Source organism: Prionailurus viverrinus, chromosome C1, assembly GCF_022837055.1.
Source record: "Prionailurus viverrinus isolate Anna chromosome C1, UM_Priviv_1.0, whole genome shotgun sequence".
NCBI classification, from domain to species: Eukaryota; Metazoa; Chordata; class Mammalia; order Carnivora; family Felidae; genus Prionailurus; species Prionailurus viverrinus.
In genome coordinates, this window is record NC_062568.1 from 205,376,189 (window position 1) to 205,395,558 (window position 19,370).

The window sequence follows — 19,370 nt, forward strand, 5'->3', positions numbered from 1 at the left end:
GGATGAGGCTACCTGTTCCTGGAGATGCTGCACATACTGTATGAATGGTCCTTGGTTGGAGGGGATTTTGCAACCAACCTTGAACCCATCATCCATCTTTTTCAGCACACTGTCGTGTCCATCTGAAAAGTGAGGGCAGCTATATTTTCTCTTCACATCCCAAGGATGCTAGACAGGTAAAGGCAATTATGCACAGTAAAGCATTTTACATTCATTAAGAACACAGTTCCTCCGACTCCCATGCACTATCATTATATTTACTAGGAAGAATGAGGAAACCTTTCACCCCACACTGCTGCCCAGCAACCAACTTTTTGAGTCTGTGAACACATTAATTTCAGCTAAATTTTACCCCTGGCTTGAATGTCTCCTTTGGGGCAGCTCCCTCTCCAGTTGGGCAGGCTTAAGAAAAGTAAAGGCATTTTGAGCCAAACCTCACAAGTGAGGAAAACCGATAAACAAAAACGCTGTCCTAAACATTGTGTCCCAAGCCTGAAAAGAATTATTTTTTCTTTTTCTTCTCCACATTCCTCCTTCTTCCAAATGCAGATAATCTGAACTTGATCAGTCTTGATATGACTTCTGACAGCTTCAGATTATTTCTAAGAATCTGGTACCAACAGCGCAGTTTCCTAACCATCCTAACCTAACTATAAGCATGAACTATATGCCAGGTATCGTGTGAGGGTCTGAAGAATAGAGGTGAATACACGATGGTCTTTCTGCTCTCCTGACCTTCCCCATCTATCAGGAAAGCAAGACACACACACAGCTGGCTAGAGACATGACCTAGACTGCCACGTGTGCCCTGATCGTCATTAATTCTGACTGGGGACAGTGGAGCAAACGTCACTTGAGTGGAGACTTCTAGGTTGAGTTGGACTCTGCCTGCCAAGGAAGTGAGGCAGGGGAAGGGAGCAGAATGAACTGAGTGAGCAAGGCACGTCTGGGGAACAACACTGGGCTTCGGGTGGCTGAAATACAGCATGGCTGGGGGGCAGTGGTTGGCCAAGTTGGCTGGGTTTACATTTCCAAGGGCCTTGGATGTCACACTCAGAAGTTGTGGAGAAAAAACACAACAAAGGGCAAATGACTCGGAGGTAGAGCAGTGAAGGGCAGAATTCATACAAATTCAGAGGCTTAATACATCCATGCCATCACCTACATCTCTTGGACGCCTGCATTTACAATCCAGGTGAGTGTGCATTTACACAAGACTCAAAAACATCCGGGCCACAAACCCGGCGGCCGGTTTCACATTTCACTTGCCACGGAAGGAATGCTCAGTAAGCAGAAGGCAGGTATCGAAGCGGCAATTCCGCATTCTAGAAAGGGGTTCACAAGATGATACCGTATCACATTTTGGGAACAGAAGCCAAGGAACAGGAAAGGATCGCAATGTGTGCAACGTGTTGAAAATAAATGAAGGCTTGCCACAGGCTGTAACATGTCAGTTGCGAGGAGGGTACAATAGGACAGCCTGGAAGGCTCTCGGGTACACCAAGCTCCCCGGCCTGGATGTCGCTTGCCATCAGATGGGTGAAAAGGGCCCCGAGGAACTGTGGCAGGAGAGCCGTTCTCCCGGCAGCCGTGACTTACCGTGAGCCAGGCCGTGGATGCCGGCTACGAGGTGCTCCCCGCTCGTGGCCGCGTGGTATCTGATGTACTCCCGCTCCGACTGATGCCGATTGTCCATCGTCTTCCCTAAGCCGTCCGACAGCGTCCCCGCAAACTGGAACGGATCAAACACGGAAGGAAAAGGGTTTTAAAGCCTCAGCGCCGTTTTTGCTATTTTAATGATTTTACATAAATACCTTCCCTTGCTCCTAGCTGGGATCCAGTAAATACCAGTGGAGAGAGAGATTAACTGCTGAGTCACATATACTGTGTGTCCCAGGAGACTGGTTCTCAAGGCACTGGACGCACAAGATTGGAGGATGCGGACACGGGTGGACACGAGGTTCGCAGAACGTCTACTAACCGCCCCTAATGGCATCCACCTTCCACGGTCCTACTGCAAATTTACTGAAAAAAATTAAACGTATACCAAAATGACCCCGTGGGGGAGAGGGAAGTATTGGGATTCTATAATGTTAAGGACAGAGGCTCTCTGCGCAGAGAAATCAGTGGGATTCAAAATAGGAAACACGGCACCTTGTTGCTTTAGGGTTTGGTGCCAAACCTTTTAGAGACATCAACTGCCCTAAAGCGATGTCTTCTCTTTCACTTCTTCGGCAAGTACCGAGCGCCGAGGTGCCCAGCCCCATTTGTCCACAAGGGAAAATGAAGTATATGGAAAGGCCAATAGGTCAGGTCACCTTTCGTACGAAATGGCGGACTTGAACTCATGACTTCCAGTGCAAAATCCTCCCCCACAAATCAGGGAAAGATCTTATTTATCCTGGCATTCTTTTACCAGAGAAGCTGTCTCATCCGTCAAAGCTGGATAAAAAGGACGTAAAACTCTGTTTTGTCACAAGACAATCTGAAAAGGTTTAAAGTGACAGTTAATAAACCACAGGGTACTTACCCTCATCATCCAGGCATAAAGAGGAAAGGATATCAAATATATAATTAACCTTCTCGGGAAGGATCTACCAAAACAAGTGGGTTAAGTGCCAGTGACCCAGGACTAACCTTTCAGAAAACTCACAGGAATGCTAGACACAGAGCTCAGCGCAAAGATTCAAGGCGAACAGCCTGCCTTGAAGGCCGAGTACACCGGGCAGCCCGGCCTTCGGGGCCTGTTTCATACTGGTCTGGCGAGGGACACTTTTTACACAGGTATGTCCTGGAAGCCACCGGGCCCGAGGCTTTGTGACCCAAGGGACAGGAAAGGGGGAGTTCTGGGCCCAGAAGAGAGACTAGGGGAAGAACCAGCAACTCGAGGTAAAGCAATGGTTTCTGGAGCAAGAGAGGGGAACACACATTCCTTTCACTCAGCCTAAACGCTTTTACAATCCAGGGCAGTGATTACTGACCTTTCTGGAGATGCAGCCCCTATCATTATTTGCTTCAGGCCTTGCCTCCCCTGTCTCCTCGTGTCTAACTGGAGAGCTAAAGTTAATGAAAATTAATTTTCCAGCTGCCTTTAGGATGGAGACACCACGGGATGTTGCAAAGCCAGCACCGTGAATCAATAAATGGGGCTTTAGTCAGGGATCCCGCCTGAGAGCCACCGTGAGCCATGAGTTTGGGCATCTGACCAGACCGGATTCGAGTCCTGCCTCAACCACTCCCGTAGCTACAGGAGCCTGAGCGAGGTGCCCTCCTGCCGAGCCTCCCCGGTGGCATCTGCAGAGTGACGATGGTACCAACGCCTCTATGTGGCTGGAAGAATTAGTGATAGGGGCTCAGGGTATGGCATCCAGTCAGCATTCTTACTGTTATTATTAGTCAGCTACTAGTCCCAGCGGGAACATCCTGCACCATGAAGAAAGCCTTTCAAAGGTTTAGAATTATGGTCATCTGCACTAGGCTTTAACATAAACAAAAACAACCCCCCCCCCCCCTTTCCAGCAGATAAACACCAGCCTCCAAAATGAGTTTCTGGAGTGGTACCATCTTTAAAATTAGAGTGCTGGATTTGGTGGTTTCCAAAATCCTTTCCAGCTCTGACAGTGTGTGATCTACGATCCAAGTTAGGACATCTTTATTAAGCACTTACTGTGGGCCTGGCCCAGATTTATGTACTGCTGGGGACACAAATACAGCCTTGGACCTATTCTCAAGGATGACAGTCTCACTGGGAAGGTAACAACCCCATACATGAGACGGACAGCAATGAGGGTCTGCAACACAAACCGAAACACTTGCAAATCGAGGGAGAAGAGGAAAATGTGACCCTTGTTTTAAGGGTAAAAAAAAAAAAAAAAAAAAAAAAAAAGGGAGTCCCTGCTACATTCTGGAACCATGTAGGCTGCCGGTGTGCTGGTGTTCTCCACTCAGGGTCTGGACAAAAACACTTTTCCCTGATGCCACAGAAGAGGTGAGGCAGCGGCCAGTGAAAGAGCCCTTCTCAGAAGCGCGATGTTTCCAGAGGCGCGTGTCCTGCCTGAAGAGTGCCCAGCGGCACCCACGCTCCCTCCGGGGTTTTGTCCGGGTCTCTCCCACTTCCTCAGACTCTCGTTTTCCTTGAAAAGAGGTCTGTCCTTGGAACAGATCAGGTCCTGACTACGGATTTCTGGCAGCTGACTAGGAAGAAATGAAAAATCCTGTAATACTTACCGCCCCCCCCTAAGAAAATATGATAGAATCCTCTAGGCAAACTGCCCACCACCACCCCCGCCCCCACCCACAACACCAGTTCAATACCCGAGGTTTGGGAGTGAGCTCGTGCCAAAAACTTAACTGCCAAGTGATTCTGCTACTGCCCCTTCACTCCCCCAGCACTGATTGGACCCGGGTGTTCTCAGTATAAAAATACCACATCGACCACAGCAGGGATGGGGTAAGATGACCTGAGAGGTCACTCTTTCCTCTAAATGCTGGATTCTTCTGTGTGCTTCGTAGCTGTGGAAAGGTGCCCACACCTACTCAACTTACTTACCCTAGGACTTCTGTCTGAATTCCCACTTCTCTGTGGGTAAACAAATTATTCCCGCAAGCCAACTGGACTTGTCTTTTGTCACTTGTGGGCCCACGTAAGGGACACAAAGATGTTATTAGCAGGAAACTATTACCAAAGACTTCATCCCTGTAACGGTGACTGACAACTCAGGAAATGGGAAGATGTTGAAATCCATGATCCAGCCAAACCCGTACTGATTAGAGGTTAATCAGATTTTACGGGGAGAGACTCTTTATAAGAACTAATCTGAAACCAGTGAGTTGACGGGTGCCGTGGTCAAAGAGGCTGGGCCTTGGGCCAGTCCACCGGGCTTCTGAGTATGAATCCAGGGCACCAAAAGCTTGTGGCCTTCTCTCACTGTGGGAGCACTGAGTCATACTCAATTCCACCTCTCTCATTCCCCACCTCAGTGGGAAAATAAATCATACCCCGTATCTTATTTCTCCCTCAAAGACAGGGTAGGAACACGGGCTGGAGAGGGCGGGGATTCCAGTAAGCACTCTGTACGGTGCCCTCCGGCACTGGTCTTCTCTGAGGGTGGGAAGTGTTATTTCACCCGTGTCCTTGAGTTAGAACATGATCGTCAAAACACAGCCAGGGTGCCCATGACAGCCACAGTGTGCCATGTGGCGGTGACTGGGCAGGACATCCGTTACCGCCCCACCCCCAGTTCTGCCTGTGTATTTTAAAAAGAAAAGCCAAATGCAACAAGACTCAAACTCACTTTGAAATCTCTTCAGAGCAGATGCTCTTGGGCATGCTCATGGATGTCAAAATGGGGAGTGAAGCTCGGAAGCAGAGATTCAGATAAGGGGAAAACTAATCTCAGAGGCAGCAGGGGAAAGGCTGAAAACCGTAAGGATATGAGCAAGCACAAAGCAGCGATGCACTGACCCACCAAGCAATCAAACATGTACAGAACACATGCTGTGCGCTAGGCTAGCACTTGAGAGTCTTCAATCAGAGATGGCTTCTGCCTCCTGCCTCCGAGGACCTCGGAAAAAACTTCACACCTGACTTTGGATTCTGTGGCACTGAATAGCCGTGAGATCATGGACAAGTAACTTCACCTCTGGGAGCCTGTGTCCTCATCTTCAAAATGGGAATGAGAATATCTACCCACAGGGAATGCCGGAAGGATTAGACAATATGCGTGAAGCACTGAGCACAGAACCTGACACATACAAGGCATCCAATGAAAACAGTACTGCGTTATCTGAACTTCCATTTCTTCACCTGCAAAATGGAAATAATCAGGTCCCGTGGGGCTGTTGAGGGTTAAGCGAGATGGTGTGTATACGCAGGACTTGGCAGGTGCATCCCCGGAGAAGCGGAAGCTATGTGCCCAGGGGCAGAAAAGCCCGGGACAGACAGCATGGGCCAGGCTCGCACGCTGGGGAAGGACTAGCACTCAGAGGGAAATATGTAGACAATTTGTAACTCTCCTTGGTAAAAACGATACCTGGACACCAGAAGGAGCTTTGGGGGAGACGTAGTTCAATATAGCCCATTTTGTAGCGATTTCAAGTCCACAGAAGACTAGAAAGTTTCCAAGGAACACAACGTCCTTCAGAAAACCTGCTCTTACACTTGCGAAAACAACACGGATTTTTGTCCTTTCTTTCACCGAAGGAAGCTTTAGCATACACCACGCTTGTGAATTCTGGCCACAGTCGGAAGTCCTTAATTTCTGGAAAGCCCTATCTTCAACCGGGGGGTAAAAAAAATCTCAGAGGCGCTTCAAGATGCCAGTTCTACTGCGTGGCTGACGTACCCAGTGTCAATACCCCACCTTCCAGAAAGAATCCCATTGTCCATAGAAATGGAGCCGCTACAAATTAGCCCGGGGTTTGGGGCCAGGCTCGGGACAGTTGGTTTTACAAAACTGAAATTCAAGTAGATGCTGGAATAATGCAAGAGAAAAATTCACGCTGTGTCCCTCTGTTTGTTCCGATCAGTTTTCCTGACCCTTTTATGATATTCAGCAAGCATGGGATGCCAGAGATATTTGGCCAGTGTAACAGGAGCCTGGGCTTGAATTCCACCCCCCTCCCCGCCCCCCGCTTCTCTGGTGTTCTTCTTTCACAGTTATTTACCTAATGGAAATTTCCTCTTTAACGTCCTTGTTCCACCGAGTAATTGCTGGTGACAGTACCTTTCCCGTCACCAGGGCAAATGGTGGCCACAAATAGTGGCAAAGGGAGAGCAGGGCCGGGGCGTGGCCGTCTGAGGGTGTCTCACGTCCTCCCACCCAGAAAGGTGTTCGACTGCACGGCTCGGCCACCAGTGGCTGCGATTCCAGGCGGCGCCGTCAGCTCCGCTAAGCGGGGGCACGTCAACTCGCAAACGCAGCTGTACGCCCGGTGCCTGAGGGCACGGCCGATGTGCACGTGCGTCCTGGCAGCCGTGGCTCAACTCTCGAGCCTCAGTTTACCTAGCTGCAAAACACGAGACTCTCAGGGGAGCTCTAGCGCAGAATGCCTGGCACCGCGTCTGGCACAGGGCAGCGGGCCCCCGATTTTTACGAGTTTCTTTTTCTTAATTTTTTTTTATATTCATTTTTGAGAGAGACAGACAGAGACAGTATGGGTGAGGGGAGAGGCAGAGAGAGGGGGAGAGAGAGAATGCCAAGCAGGCTTCTCGCCGTTAGCGCGGAGCCCGGCGCGGGGCTCAAACTCCCGAAACCGTGAGATCATGACCTGATTTGAAACCAAGGGTCAGACGCTCCACTGACTGAGCGCCCCCCAGGGGCCCCCGATTTTTACAAGTTTCTTACAAGTGGCACGGAGGCTTAAGCTCGAGAGTCCTTTCCGGCTCTGCTGGGACACCAGTAGAAAACGTGCTGCCAACCCCTCAAGTCCTCCACACGGAGGCGTCACCACTTCACTCTCTCACCGTTACCATATCCACACTTAGAACCCATTCTCCGTGTGGGCGTTGCCTTGACATCGAAAACCCCTCTTGCGACCCTTGTGGCAAAGAGGCAAGAGTTAACGGGGAACGGGATCCAGCCAGCAACGGGGATCAATCGCTGACACGAGGCCAACCAAACGGCCAGACGGTGGAGGGTCAGGCCGGGACTGGGGAAGGGCATTAATAAAGAAACAAAGGAAAAAAGAAGGACATGGCACAAGTTGAGATCTGGCAAGAAAGAGGCAATTTTGGACCCCGGATCTCTCTCCTCTCCACTAGAAGTGGGACACGTTTGTCTGTTTTCAGTTCTACTTGGTTATGATTACGTATAGCCCTTAAGGCAAGGAGAGGAAGGAGGAAGAATCCAGCACAGAGACCCTGCATAAGAATAACAAAGACACTTTTTTAAAGCTAGGACTCACATTATACAGCAGTAACAGGCCCAAGCCAATGACCTTGCTTTTTTTTTTTTTTTTTTTTGTCTCTGGTGATGTACAAACCCTCTGACCCTGGGACCTACATACACCATGTTGCTATTTCATGGATAAACACTTATCAGGCAGCAGACACTCCTTCGCAGTTAAGAAACAAAGTTATCCAAAGCCACCCAGAATTATCTCGGCACACAAGGTCTCAACATAAGCAACAAAGTCAGACCTCAGGATTGTCCCGGTTCTTAACTAGCCCAAGACACACGCCTGCTGAATTGGCAAGTCTCCCTTGCTATTCTGCAACTCTGACCCGGTTTTGAACTCGGATGTTGTCTCAGATTAATCTAGAAGCTCAGAGTGGTTTGAGGCACTCTCCTGAAAGGATTGTGCCTTTTCTTCAAAAAGGATTGGCAGAGTTGGCTATAGGGCTTTAAAACCACAGCAGTAAGCAGAATACACAGGGGAATCAGGAAGACTGATGTTCAACAACAGACATGTGCCACGGCTTCCTCACATTCAATTTTCCCTGTTTTTCCTATACCAGGTGTAAAGAATCATGTGGGCAGGATGAATCTTTAAACCCAGCTGCGGGATGGGATGGGGTCCTACCTTCAGCCTGTCATAAGCTTTTCCCCAGAAGGGGAAATCACGTTGAGGGTGCCAGGCCTCTACTCGTCTACTGCTGAAAATCCCTCGAGGCCCACAGGAGAAGCCAGAAGGTGGGTTTCAGTAGAGCTCGTGCTAGTCAAGGAGAATAAGTCTTCCCACCCCATGAGAGACCTCCCGTTTGCCATCCTAACAAGGCATAAATTGAAAAAATATGAATATGCCTAAATGGCCACTTTCTCAGTACTGAACCAGGAGATAGATTATGTTATGGGGAAAAAAAAAAAAAAAAATCCCTCCAAGGGTCACACCATAATGGCTGACTTGGCCAATAAATGATTTCAACTCTAGGGAAGCACACAGGCTTTGAAAAGCAAGGCAGGCATCCTGGTCCCAACTCTGTCACTAGTAATCAGCGAGGTCAACATGAGCAAAGCACAGTCTTCAGGGATCGGTATCTTCATCTATAAAACAGGAAGAACACTACCCACAGAGTCGCTGGAGGAATCCCAAGAGACCTTGGTTTTAAAAGGACTTGGGGCGGGGGGGGGGCGGAACAACACGAAGCGATGTGTAAATGCCAACGGTTATTACCGCAAATCCTTTTCTTTCTTCTAAGGACAGCACTGCTCCCCCTTCTTCCCTGAGTGAATCCTGCATATCTCATCCTGTAATACAGGAATCACCTTATACCCGTTCTGGAACAAAGGAAAGCATAAAGAAGTCAATTATACGTAGATCGAAATCTCAAAATACAGAAACTAGAAATGGAATGGAACATTTCACAATAGAAAAGAAGCTCGAGCTTATCTCATTTCTAGTCACAAGGATTTCAATCTTGTACTTGGTATTTCAAATAAATAGATATATTCTCTTTAATGCCAAAAGCCTGGGAAGGAAGGGGATGGATGACCCCGTAAAGAATAATCAGAGATGCTAGGCACTATTGTAAACTGGGCTTCTTACTGACAAAGTCAGATACATTTCAAGGGTTTGACATATCTTGATGAGGTTTTGTTTTGTTTTTTTAAAGAAAATGGTCTCCACCTGGTTTCTTCATATAAATGAAGTTTTATTTATTTTTTATTTTATTTTTTGAGAGAGAGAGAGAGAGAGCATGCATACACACACAGCAGGGAAGGGGCAAAGGGAGAGAGGAGAGAATCTTAAGCAGGCTCCACACTCAGCGTGCAGCCGGACAACGCGGGGCTCGAGGTCACAACCGTGAGACCGTGACCTGAGCCAAAATCAAGAGTCCGATGCTTAACCGACTGAGCCACCCAGGCGCCTCTAAATAAGTAAAGCTTTAAATGAGTAGCCAGAATAAAGGAAAGCTTCCAACTGCTGAAGACCGTAGTGTAACTTCTGGAATTGTAAACATGAACCAACACTGTTTATTAATGTTATCAGGCATTGTTCTAAGGGCTGGCCATCTTTGAAATCATTTGTTAGTTTAATCCATAGGACAACCCTATGAGGTAGGTTCTGTTATTATCCCCATTGGACAGATGAAACTGGAAAGACCATGATCACCTCCAACAAAAGTCTACTAAGAATCTACCTATATTTGACACTGGGTCATCTACGGAGAGAATCCAACCATGATTTTTGTTATTCCCTCCGTGGAAAATTCCTTCCTGAATGCCAGTGAAAATCGCATACAGATGCCAAGTAGACATCTTTCCTTTCCTAAGCAATGGTGGCGGCAAATGAAGGAAGCTAAGAGAAGCATAGAAATGATAAAGTTTCTGAAAAATTACATGCACATCCCTGAACAAGAAAGAGAGTCAGGCTCCAATCCCCTTCCTTCATCAACACCCTACCCCCTTCCATCACCCATTTTTTTGCCTTATGCCATGTAGCCTACTTCCTCCTTTCCCCAAAGTCATCACTATCACATCTGAAATGGGCCCCAGAGAAGGATGAAGTTCTGGAGACGTCCATTACATGGATCATGTGACCCCACATTAGGTCACAGTACTAGTGGGCGCCATTTACGGCTGGGAAGAAAGATGGACGCCAAGCTAGGGTGAGGGTCGGGACCAGTGATTTCGAGAGCCCCTGCTTGCACAGAAAAGGTCTGCTCTTCCATCCCAGCTTCTTACAGAAGGATTTGCGGAAGGGGAGCTCAAAGATTTGCTTTGTCACAGCTGGTCTGGTCAAGCAGATCTAACTACAGACAAAGACCACTGCTCCGGCAAGGGCATTCTATGTACCAGTGAGTGACACATATGGAGATACAGATTCAAGGGGGAGGGGATGAAGGCAAAAGAGAGCTGCGGGGAGAGAATGAGCGTGAGCCCGCCGCACTCCTGGGTAAGAAAGGATCCTGCAAGTGTGTCCCATTCGGCCTCCACTCCTCTAGTCTGTGCAGCTCCAACGTTACTCCTGACAGCCCCACTTGTCAGAGAGTCACAGAGAACCCACAGTGGAAGCTAAGGGGCTGTTTTTTACGACTACTCGACATTTTATGGGGGTGGGTGGGGTAGAGTCTGCACTGGGGACAACCAGACATTCAAAAGCCAACACCTCAAGGTGTTCAGGAAGTTGTTCATTAGCAAGCGTGATGAACGTGACAGAAAACACCACCTTCGGAACTGTTGTTTGGCACCTGGAAGAACAAGAGAAGGTGAACCTCTCTTTTTGGGGTTATGATAAGAAGGGGAAGCAGCTCAGCTCCTAAGGCACTTACGTTAAGCCCTCCCTCATTTCTCCTGAGACATGGCTTGTTCCCCAGCTCAAAGGAAAGGGCAAAAGAAGGTTCTTTGAGGAATGGCCTCAAATGTTCCCAACCCTTCAGATGGGCTAAGATAAAAATTAAATGGCAGTTTAGCTATTTCCCAACAGCTCCGAAGAAACCTCCGCTCCTTGTCTGTCGCCTGAACTCCTTGGTGGCCTTTTAGGACGAGGAGTTCTTGCCTTTGCTATCTTTCAGCCCCACAAAGGCTGAGTTGGGGGTGGACATTCAGAATTCACACCCATCCACTTCCTGTAGATCTAGGGTTTTTCAAGCCTGCTGCATTAGCTGTTTCCAGGTTAACAGATTTCAGGCCTAAAAAACAACTCTTGGAATGAGGAAGAAAAGCCAATCCACTTAAGTTAACAGTGAAAAGGGAATGTGATCAGAGAGGCTTCAAAAGTACTAGTACCTTTTAGTATATTCTACTCTATAACATTCTATTATTCTAGTCTATCGTTTACACTGAATGGTAGGTTCTGGGATTCGTTTGTCCTTTAAACTGTACATATACCATATGACACTCTATTGATGGGCTCTTCCATGATTTAAAAATTATTTATCGAATTAAAAAATGTTTATGGAACTTGTTTTCTAAATATGTGACCAAAGGCAGAATTCATTTTTAAAAATAAAAATTAGCTTTATGAAAATCATGCCTGTGTGTGAAATGCCACCATATTCAAAAACATCATGAACAGAACGTTTTGTAAATTTTGGCAAGCAGGCAGGAAAAGAGGAAAAAAACGGAAGCCCACAAATAACCTAAGGAAAACAATGAAAGATAACTTGGATAGCCATCTCTTAAGAACCCTGCAGAAAACTCCTCACTGCAATGGTGGAGACAAAAGCCAACTGCATAAAGGTCCTTTCTCTATTCAATACCTTCCTTCCTCCCATAAGAACAAGGGAAATCTTGGGGCGCCTGGCTGGCTCAGTCGGACTTTGGCTCAGGTCATGATCTTGCAGTTTGAGTTCAAGACCCACGTCGGGCTCTCTGCTGACAGCTCAGAGCCTGGAGCTGCTTCAGATTCTGTGTCTCCCTCTCTCTCTGCCCCTCCCCTGCTCATGCTCTGTCTCTCTCTCTCTCAAAAATAAACAAACATTAAAAAAAGAAAAGAAAAAAAAAAAAAGAAAATCCTCCATTCAGACACGGGGTCACAAGTCTTGTCATGTGACTTTAGTTTCCTCTCTTAGGTTAGAGCCACAATGTCCAACAAGGTGACCACGTGTCATAGGAGGCATTTAATATGTGGTAGGACAAATTAAGACATGCTGTAATGCAGCTCCATGCTAATGACAGGAAGCCTGCTTGGGATTCTCTCTCTCCATCTCTCCCTCTCTGCCCTTCCCCCATTTGCACATAAGCGGCTCACACGCATGCCTGCACGCGCTCTCTCTCCCCCCCACCAAAAAAGTAAATAAACACATTTTTAAAAAAGACACGCTGTAGGGGCGCCTGGGTGGCGCAGTCGGTTAAGCGTCCGACTTCAGCCAGGTCACGATCTTGCGGTCTGTGAGTTCGAGCCCCGCGTCAGGCTCTGGGCTGATGGCTCAGAGCCTGGAGCCTGTTTCCGATTCTGTGTCTCCCTCTCTCTGCCCCTCCCCCATTCATGCTCTGTCTTTCTCTGTCCCCAAAATAAATAAACGTTGAAAAAAAAAAAAATTAAAAAAAAAAAAAAAGACACGCTGTAAATATACAATACATACTGGACTTCAAAGACGAGGTGAAAAAATAATGTAAAACATCTCAATTATTCTTACATACTGATTACAAATTGAAATGAGAATATTTTGGATATTATGGGTAAAGTAAAAATAGTAAAAATCATTTATGCTTCTTTTTACTTTTTTAAAAATTCTACTAGAAAATCTTAAATTATACAAATTATGTGGCTCATATTATATTTTTATTGGACAGTGCTGGTTTAGAGGTCTGACTCTAAAAATTTTAAGGACACAGCTTATTAAACTAAAAATTAAACTCAGAAGGTACCCGAGTCTCCAATTTCAGTCCATTTCTTCCACTCAGACTTTATCTCTAGGTAACCAAGAATATCTTACAAATGGCTGCTATTCACCTAAGCAAAGAACAACAGTCAGAAGGCAGTGGTTTGGACTTAGGGAGAAAAAACTGTGATTACTCAAGATGGAAATACAGAAGGAAGGTCTCATGTCTCCAATCTTCCTGGCCTCTTCCTCTCAGACTGACAAATATAATGGAATCTGTTCTTTTTTTTTTTTTTTTTAAATTTTTTTTTTTTTTCAACGTTTATTTATTTTTGGGACAGAGAGAGACAGAGCATGAACGGGGGAGGGGCAGAGAGAGAGGGAGACACAGAATCGGAAACAGGTTCCAGGCTCTGAGCCATCAGCCCAGAGCCTGACGCGGGGCTCGAACTCACGGACCGCAAGATCGTGACCTGGCTGAAGTCGGACACTTAACCGACTGCGCCACCCAGGCGCCCCTGGAATCTGTTCTATCTGAAAAAGGCCTTCCTCAGGGCTCGTGGATGGCTCAGTGAGTTAAGCGTCTGACTCTGGATTTTGGCTCAGGTCATAAACTCACAGTTGTGAGATCGAACCCCACATCCCCATGTCGGGCCCTGTGCTGAGCATGGAGCCTACTTGAGATTCTCTCCCTTTCCCCCTCTGCCCCTCCCCAGCTCGCACATGCACATGTACTCTCTCTGTAAAATAAACAAAAAAAGGGCCTTTTTTTTTTTTTTTTTTTTTAAAGCTCCCTGCCATTCCAGCTGTCACTCGCTCCGTTTCCCCCTCTGTGGCCGTATCTTTCACAAGAATGTTCTAAACTCACTGCTGCCACTGTCTATTTCTTCTATTAACTGAAGGTTCTGAAGGCATGTGCCTAGAGCAAATAATACAAGACAGGCAAGACAGGGATGAAAACACGTAATGGTGTCTGTCTCTCAATATCCTTGAAGTTCAGACAAAGCTGGAAACAGAGGGAAACAAATCTGGTAGCAGTTAAAGACTGGTTTCTTAGCACCTCACTCAGAGACGCAGGATCCCAGGCATCATTTGTTCCTGGGCTACAGGTGTAAAGCCTAAGGGTGTATCCAACAGGCAGCATCTAGGGAAGAAAACAAAAGCCATCTCAAGTCCAAGGCAAAGGCAGGAGACAAGACAGAAAGAATTCCCTGAGATGGATGGAAGAGCTATCATTTTTTTTTTTTTTTTTTTTTTTTTTTTTTTTGCATAGGGTGCCTGTGGCTTTGCTGATGGGCAGGAAGGGGTCTCTCAGGGGATCTCAGACCATAACGACTTCTGTTAAGTCTACCTAAGGGCCAGGGAGAGGGGACAACAGGAATTCATTGCCTTGGATGTTTCTTAATCTTCAGATAAGTGCCACAACTTCCTGTTAGTCAAAGAAGAGCCCATGATGCACTTAAAATGAACTTCAAAGAACAAGATGAGAATGTGAAACTGGGAGATGTTCCCTTTAAAAACTACCTCGCTCCAGGGATTCAGTGATGGTGGCCCTTTAAGTTCGAAGGGGGCGGGGGGCGGGGTGAAGCTTGTTGAAGGCACGCCCAGTGATGCGCCTGTCTTGTCCACCTTTGCATCCCCAGAGCTATGGACAGAGCCTGGCGTGGGGTGTGGACGTACATGTGACAGTGTCAACTCTGGAACAGACAGGTGCTGGTGCCCACAGCGAGCCCAGAATGAACCCAGAGTCGCTTTGGGAAGCAATGACCAAAAAGATTCCGCCATTTGACTTGAAAGTCTGTCTTTCTAAAAATGGGCTTCTTCATGTATGCAAATACATTTTCTTATGTTGAGGGGCATCTGGTTTTGGACCTTGATGGTACTTGTCTATTCTGCACATTAAGCTCCAGATGACACTGAGGAGACGAAGAGATTCTAGCCAAGTGTTCTCTCTAAGCCATTTTACTGGGAGGCAGAGATCCCCCTAGGGAAGCAGCACAGGAAAGTAGAAATCACAGCAGGTCTGGAGTCGTACCTCTGGGTTCAAATTCCGCCTTCACTTACTGGCTCTGTGATCTTGGGCAACTTCTTGGAGACTTGGTGCCTTACCCACAAACTGAGATAATGCCCGACTCCCAGGGTCTGTCGGCTCCTTTCCTCCTTTCCTCTCTTCCCTTCTATACACATAAATATACCGATAGTCAACAGTGTGCCAGGGCTGGCCGTTCTAAAGGCTGGTGACACAGCAGTGGATAACACAGACAGAACTTTTATCCCTTACAGGACTTATATGCAAATTGCATAGACAATCACATAAGTAAATAAAATGAAAGTGATAATAAATGTTAAGTAAGAAATCTGGGGCGCCTGGGTGGCGCAGTCGGTTAAGCGTCTGACTTCAGCCAGGTCACGATCTCGCGGTCCGTGAGTTCGAGCCCCGCGTCAGGCTCTGGGCTGATGGCTCAGAGCCTGGAGCCTGTTTCCGATTCTGTGTCTCCCTCTCTCTCTGCCCCTCCCCCGTTCATGCTCTGTCTCTCTCTGTCCCAAAAATAAATAAACGTTGAAAAAAAAAAATTAAAAAAAAAAAAAAAAAAGAAATGAAGCAGGTAAGGAGGATAAGAGATGGTGTTGGAAGGCAGGGGGTGCAATTTTAGAGGGAGGAGGGGGCACCAGGAAGAGCTTCGGTGACAAAGTAACAATTAGACAAAGAACATACAGCTGAAAACCATGGGGTTATGGAACCTTCCGGGAAGAAAGAACTGCTAGGGCAGAGATCCCAAGGCAGTGGTTCTGAGGCAGGCAGTTGAGAGACGGCTGGAAGGTCCGATGACGGGCTGAGTGAGGTGGAGGGAGGCGAGGGGTACAAGATGAGTTTAGCAAAGGACGGGACAGGCTGCAAGTGCCTAAGAAACCACGTGCAGGTCTTAATTTTCTATGCGGACTGGAACGGGAAGCCACTGGAGGGGTCTGAGCTGAGGAATGACACGATCTGAGCTGAGCTTCGACGTGTATGGTAGCTCCAGCTGCCGCCTGAAGAACAGATGTGAAGGGGGGAGGCAGGAGGGAGGCTGTGGTACAGCTGAGTGGGCCTGTGGACGCCCCTGAGGCGTGGTATGACGGGAGTCAAGGATGACCCCAACGTATGAGCTGAGCGGCTGAAAGGAAGGAAAAAGAATGGCATAAAGTGCCCAGCACATGGGGAGTGATCAAGTATTAGTTCCTCTTTATACGTAAAAACTCTCGGTGCTGATTCCCAGCAAAGGTGTCCAAGATGGAGTCAGCTAGGCCACACTGAAGCTAGGAAAGATCTGGAGGGAGAAAAGGCAAACAAGAGAATACTCAGCAGTTGGCTCTACTGTGCAAACATCCCGACAGTGATTAACCTCCGTGAGAAGAAGGCACACCCTCTCACTCCAAAATTATTCATCTGTGAGAGATGAGGGGATGAGAGGCCAACCCCCATATGGTCAGTGAGTACCACGTTTTCCTTCCTGAGCAGAAAAGGACCCATGGAAGGGCGCCTGGGTGGCTCGGTCGGTTGGGCATCTGACTCTTGGTGTCTGACTCTTGATTCCAGCTCCGGTCATGATCTCACTGTTCATCGGGCTCTATGCTGACAGTGTGGAGCCTGCTTGGGATTCCCCCCTCCTCCTCTCTCTACCTCTCCCCTGCTCTCATGCTCTCTCTAAAAATAATAAACATTAAAAAAAAATGACCCATGGAAAAGAGCAATAAATCATGTGCTGAGAACCCAACAGAAATGTAAAGAAACAGCAAATTTTGTGTTCTGTGCATACATCTCCAGCTCCTATACAAGTGACTTGGTCTACCCAGTCTAGGACACTAGTGGCAACCACAGATGCTGAAGTTAGGGGTGATGGAGGTGGGGAAGCAAGGACCGGAGAGCCCACTCCTGAGGGACATCTGTCAGGTTTTACTACTCAAGGAGCCTCTTCTTCATCTCATTTGTCAAGCAGCCCAACCCAAGTTTGGTCTTGAGACTCACAGGACCCAGGACCCAATCCTTCTCCCCACCCAAGAGCTGGGGCAGCCCCCAGCCCACACTGCAATTTCGAGCGCAAGGCTCAAGTTCTAAGAAGTCACTGGGAGCCCTATGTAGCCTTGGCCCAAATACTGGCAACGAGACAGCAGCTGTTTCTCCACCAAGATAAATGTCCCCTCTGAATCTGTACATGAAAAACTAAGATTCCAAATACAAATGGACACTGTTACCTGCCTTGAGTGGACACAGGAAAGAAGGGATTTCCAGGGAAAAATCTACTGACTGGAGAGAATGAGGCAAGAGAGGATGGAGGGTAGAAAGGTCACGGAACACATTCTAATACAGAATGTGCTCTTCCCTCTCAAATTTAGGTCAGATCTAGTTTAGCCATAAAGGACATGGCGGAACAGCAGAAAAGACCGATCAAATGAGGTCCGATAAATTGACTTCCCCATGAAAAAAATTAATTCGTGGTTTGGGGATCGATGGCAAACATTCCATCTGTGGAGCTCCCAAGTAGGCAGAAAAGCCCGGCCGAAGAACAAGGCCACAGCCTCCTTCCCGCCTTTCTGGTCCAGTTGTTTTAAGCGAGTCCCAACCCAGGACTTGGGAGTGTGTTTGCTCTGGGCTTTGGGGAGGGTGATTTTCTGCTGTGTGTAGATGCAGATAGCAGGTTAATTGGAAATGCCGGACGCAGTCCGGGCCTTAGTACTAGACTGAGTCACTCTGGCCAGAAAGAACAGTTGGGGTGGATTTGCAATCTACCTGCTGTGAACAGGCCGTGATTTGGTTTGGGCTCTAATTATATAAGAGCCAGTTAGGTTTGTTTTTTCCGGAGGGCGTGGGGGCTATTGATGGTTTTGGCCCCCTCTGTGAAAGATGGGACTGTTCTACCACGTATATAAAATACTTGCAAAACAGTTAACATTTTATATGTGCAGGTTCTGGGCAAATCATGACATCACCAGACTTAAAAAGTGAAAAATTCCGTTACGTCTCTTCCCCTTGGAATTCCCTTAGAGCTGGTAAGTGGGGGGAGGCGAGAGAGGAAGGGAAACATAAGGATTTGAAATGGCGGGCCAGTCTTCTCCTCAAAAGACCCGCTGACCGCGCGGCACGCCTTGCCATCCCCGTGGCCCGCTGCCTAGGTGCTGGTACTCCTAAGCCACCTCCCCTCGTGCTCCACATCCCCGAGCAAGCCTTGTTTGGGTTGCCCCATGTGTGCCCCTTGAGGCCTGCCCCCCCCCCCCCCCCCCACTTCCTGTCGACATGGCCAACATCTCCTTGAACTTCAAGATTTGGCACCGGCATTCCAAGCTTCGTGTAGGCCTTCCCTGCCCAGGGTTGAAAGGTTCAGCCCCTCCTTTACTACCCCGCTGGACCTGTGTAGACTTCCGTCCCAGCACCCACAATGCTCCCCGCACACGTGCGTTTACAGGACCTTCTCCTGTGCTGGACTGGGACCCTGAGCAGGGAGCACCTGCGTTGTATTCCTGTTGGTTTCCGCTGTGCCTAGGACAGAGCCTGGCATTTTCAGTGGTCCACATCCAGTTGTGAACTTGTTGTTTAGACACAAGAAAGAACAGATTTGTTAATGTGAGGTTATTTATAACTTCCTACGTAGTCAGTTCTGCTCATGGAGCCAGAACCAAGTTGAAATGCCTTCACTGGGCATCTCAAGCCGACAGACTTCAAGCACTCCCTGGTTCTCAGCCACATGCTTTGGCTTGGATGGGGAGGCGTCTTCAAAAGAGTTAATTATACAACAGAGGGCACTACAGGAAAGGACTTGAAACTCTGACTCCAATTCTCTGCTCCCCCCGCCCCTCCTTGAGAATGCAGCCTTACATGGTTAATTCTGATCCTGCAGAAGGGGTCCACCAGCGAGGCCCATTAGACAGGGTCCGGCGTTTGCAAGGGGCAACGTCAAGAATGCGGGATCTGAGTCAGAGAACCTGAGCCCTTACTCTGGCTCTCTTCACAGCCTCGGGCGAGCTGCTTAATTTCTCTGAGCCCCCCTGTCCTCACATATGAACTGGGACTAGCACCGCACGGGGTCACTGTGAGGATGAATAGTACCTTGCACGCAGTCAGCGAAGCAGTCAGTAAATGTTAGTAACATTTTTAAAGCTAGCCATCCAGCTACTAGCTTAAATTCAA

At 47.8% G+C, this 19,370-nt stretch overlaps 1 protein-coding gene across 5 annotated transcripts in view; it reads right to left on the reverse strand.

Annotated features, from left to right (window-relative positions):
- The window catches only part of VPS13D (vacuolar protein sorting 13 homolog D), a 257,320-nt gene that overhangs the window by 50,687 nt on the left and 187,263 nt on the right, over window positions 1–19,370 (reverse strand). For 4 of the 5 annotated variants that reach the window (XM_047868772.1, XM_047868771.1, XM_047868775.1 and 1 more), the window contains one exon: window positions 1,600–1,732. In XM_047868772.1, the coding sequence (XP_047724728.1) occupies window positions 1,600–1,732 (133 nt within the window). Of the gene's footprint in view, window positions 1–1,599; window positions 1,733–9,122; window positions 9,219–19,370 lie in introns of those variants that run through there. The other variant, XM_047868774.1, reaches the window with a different exon arrangement.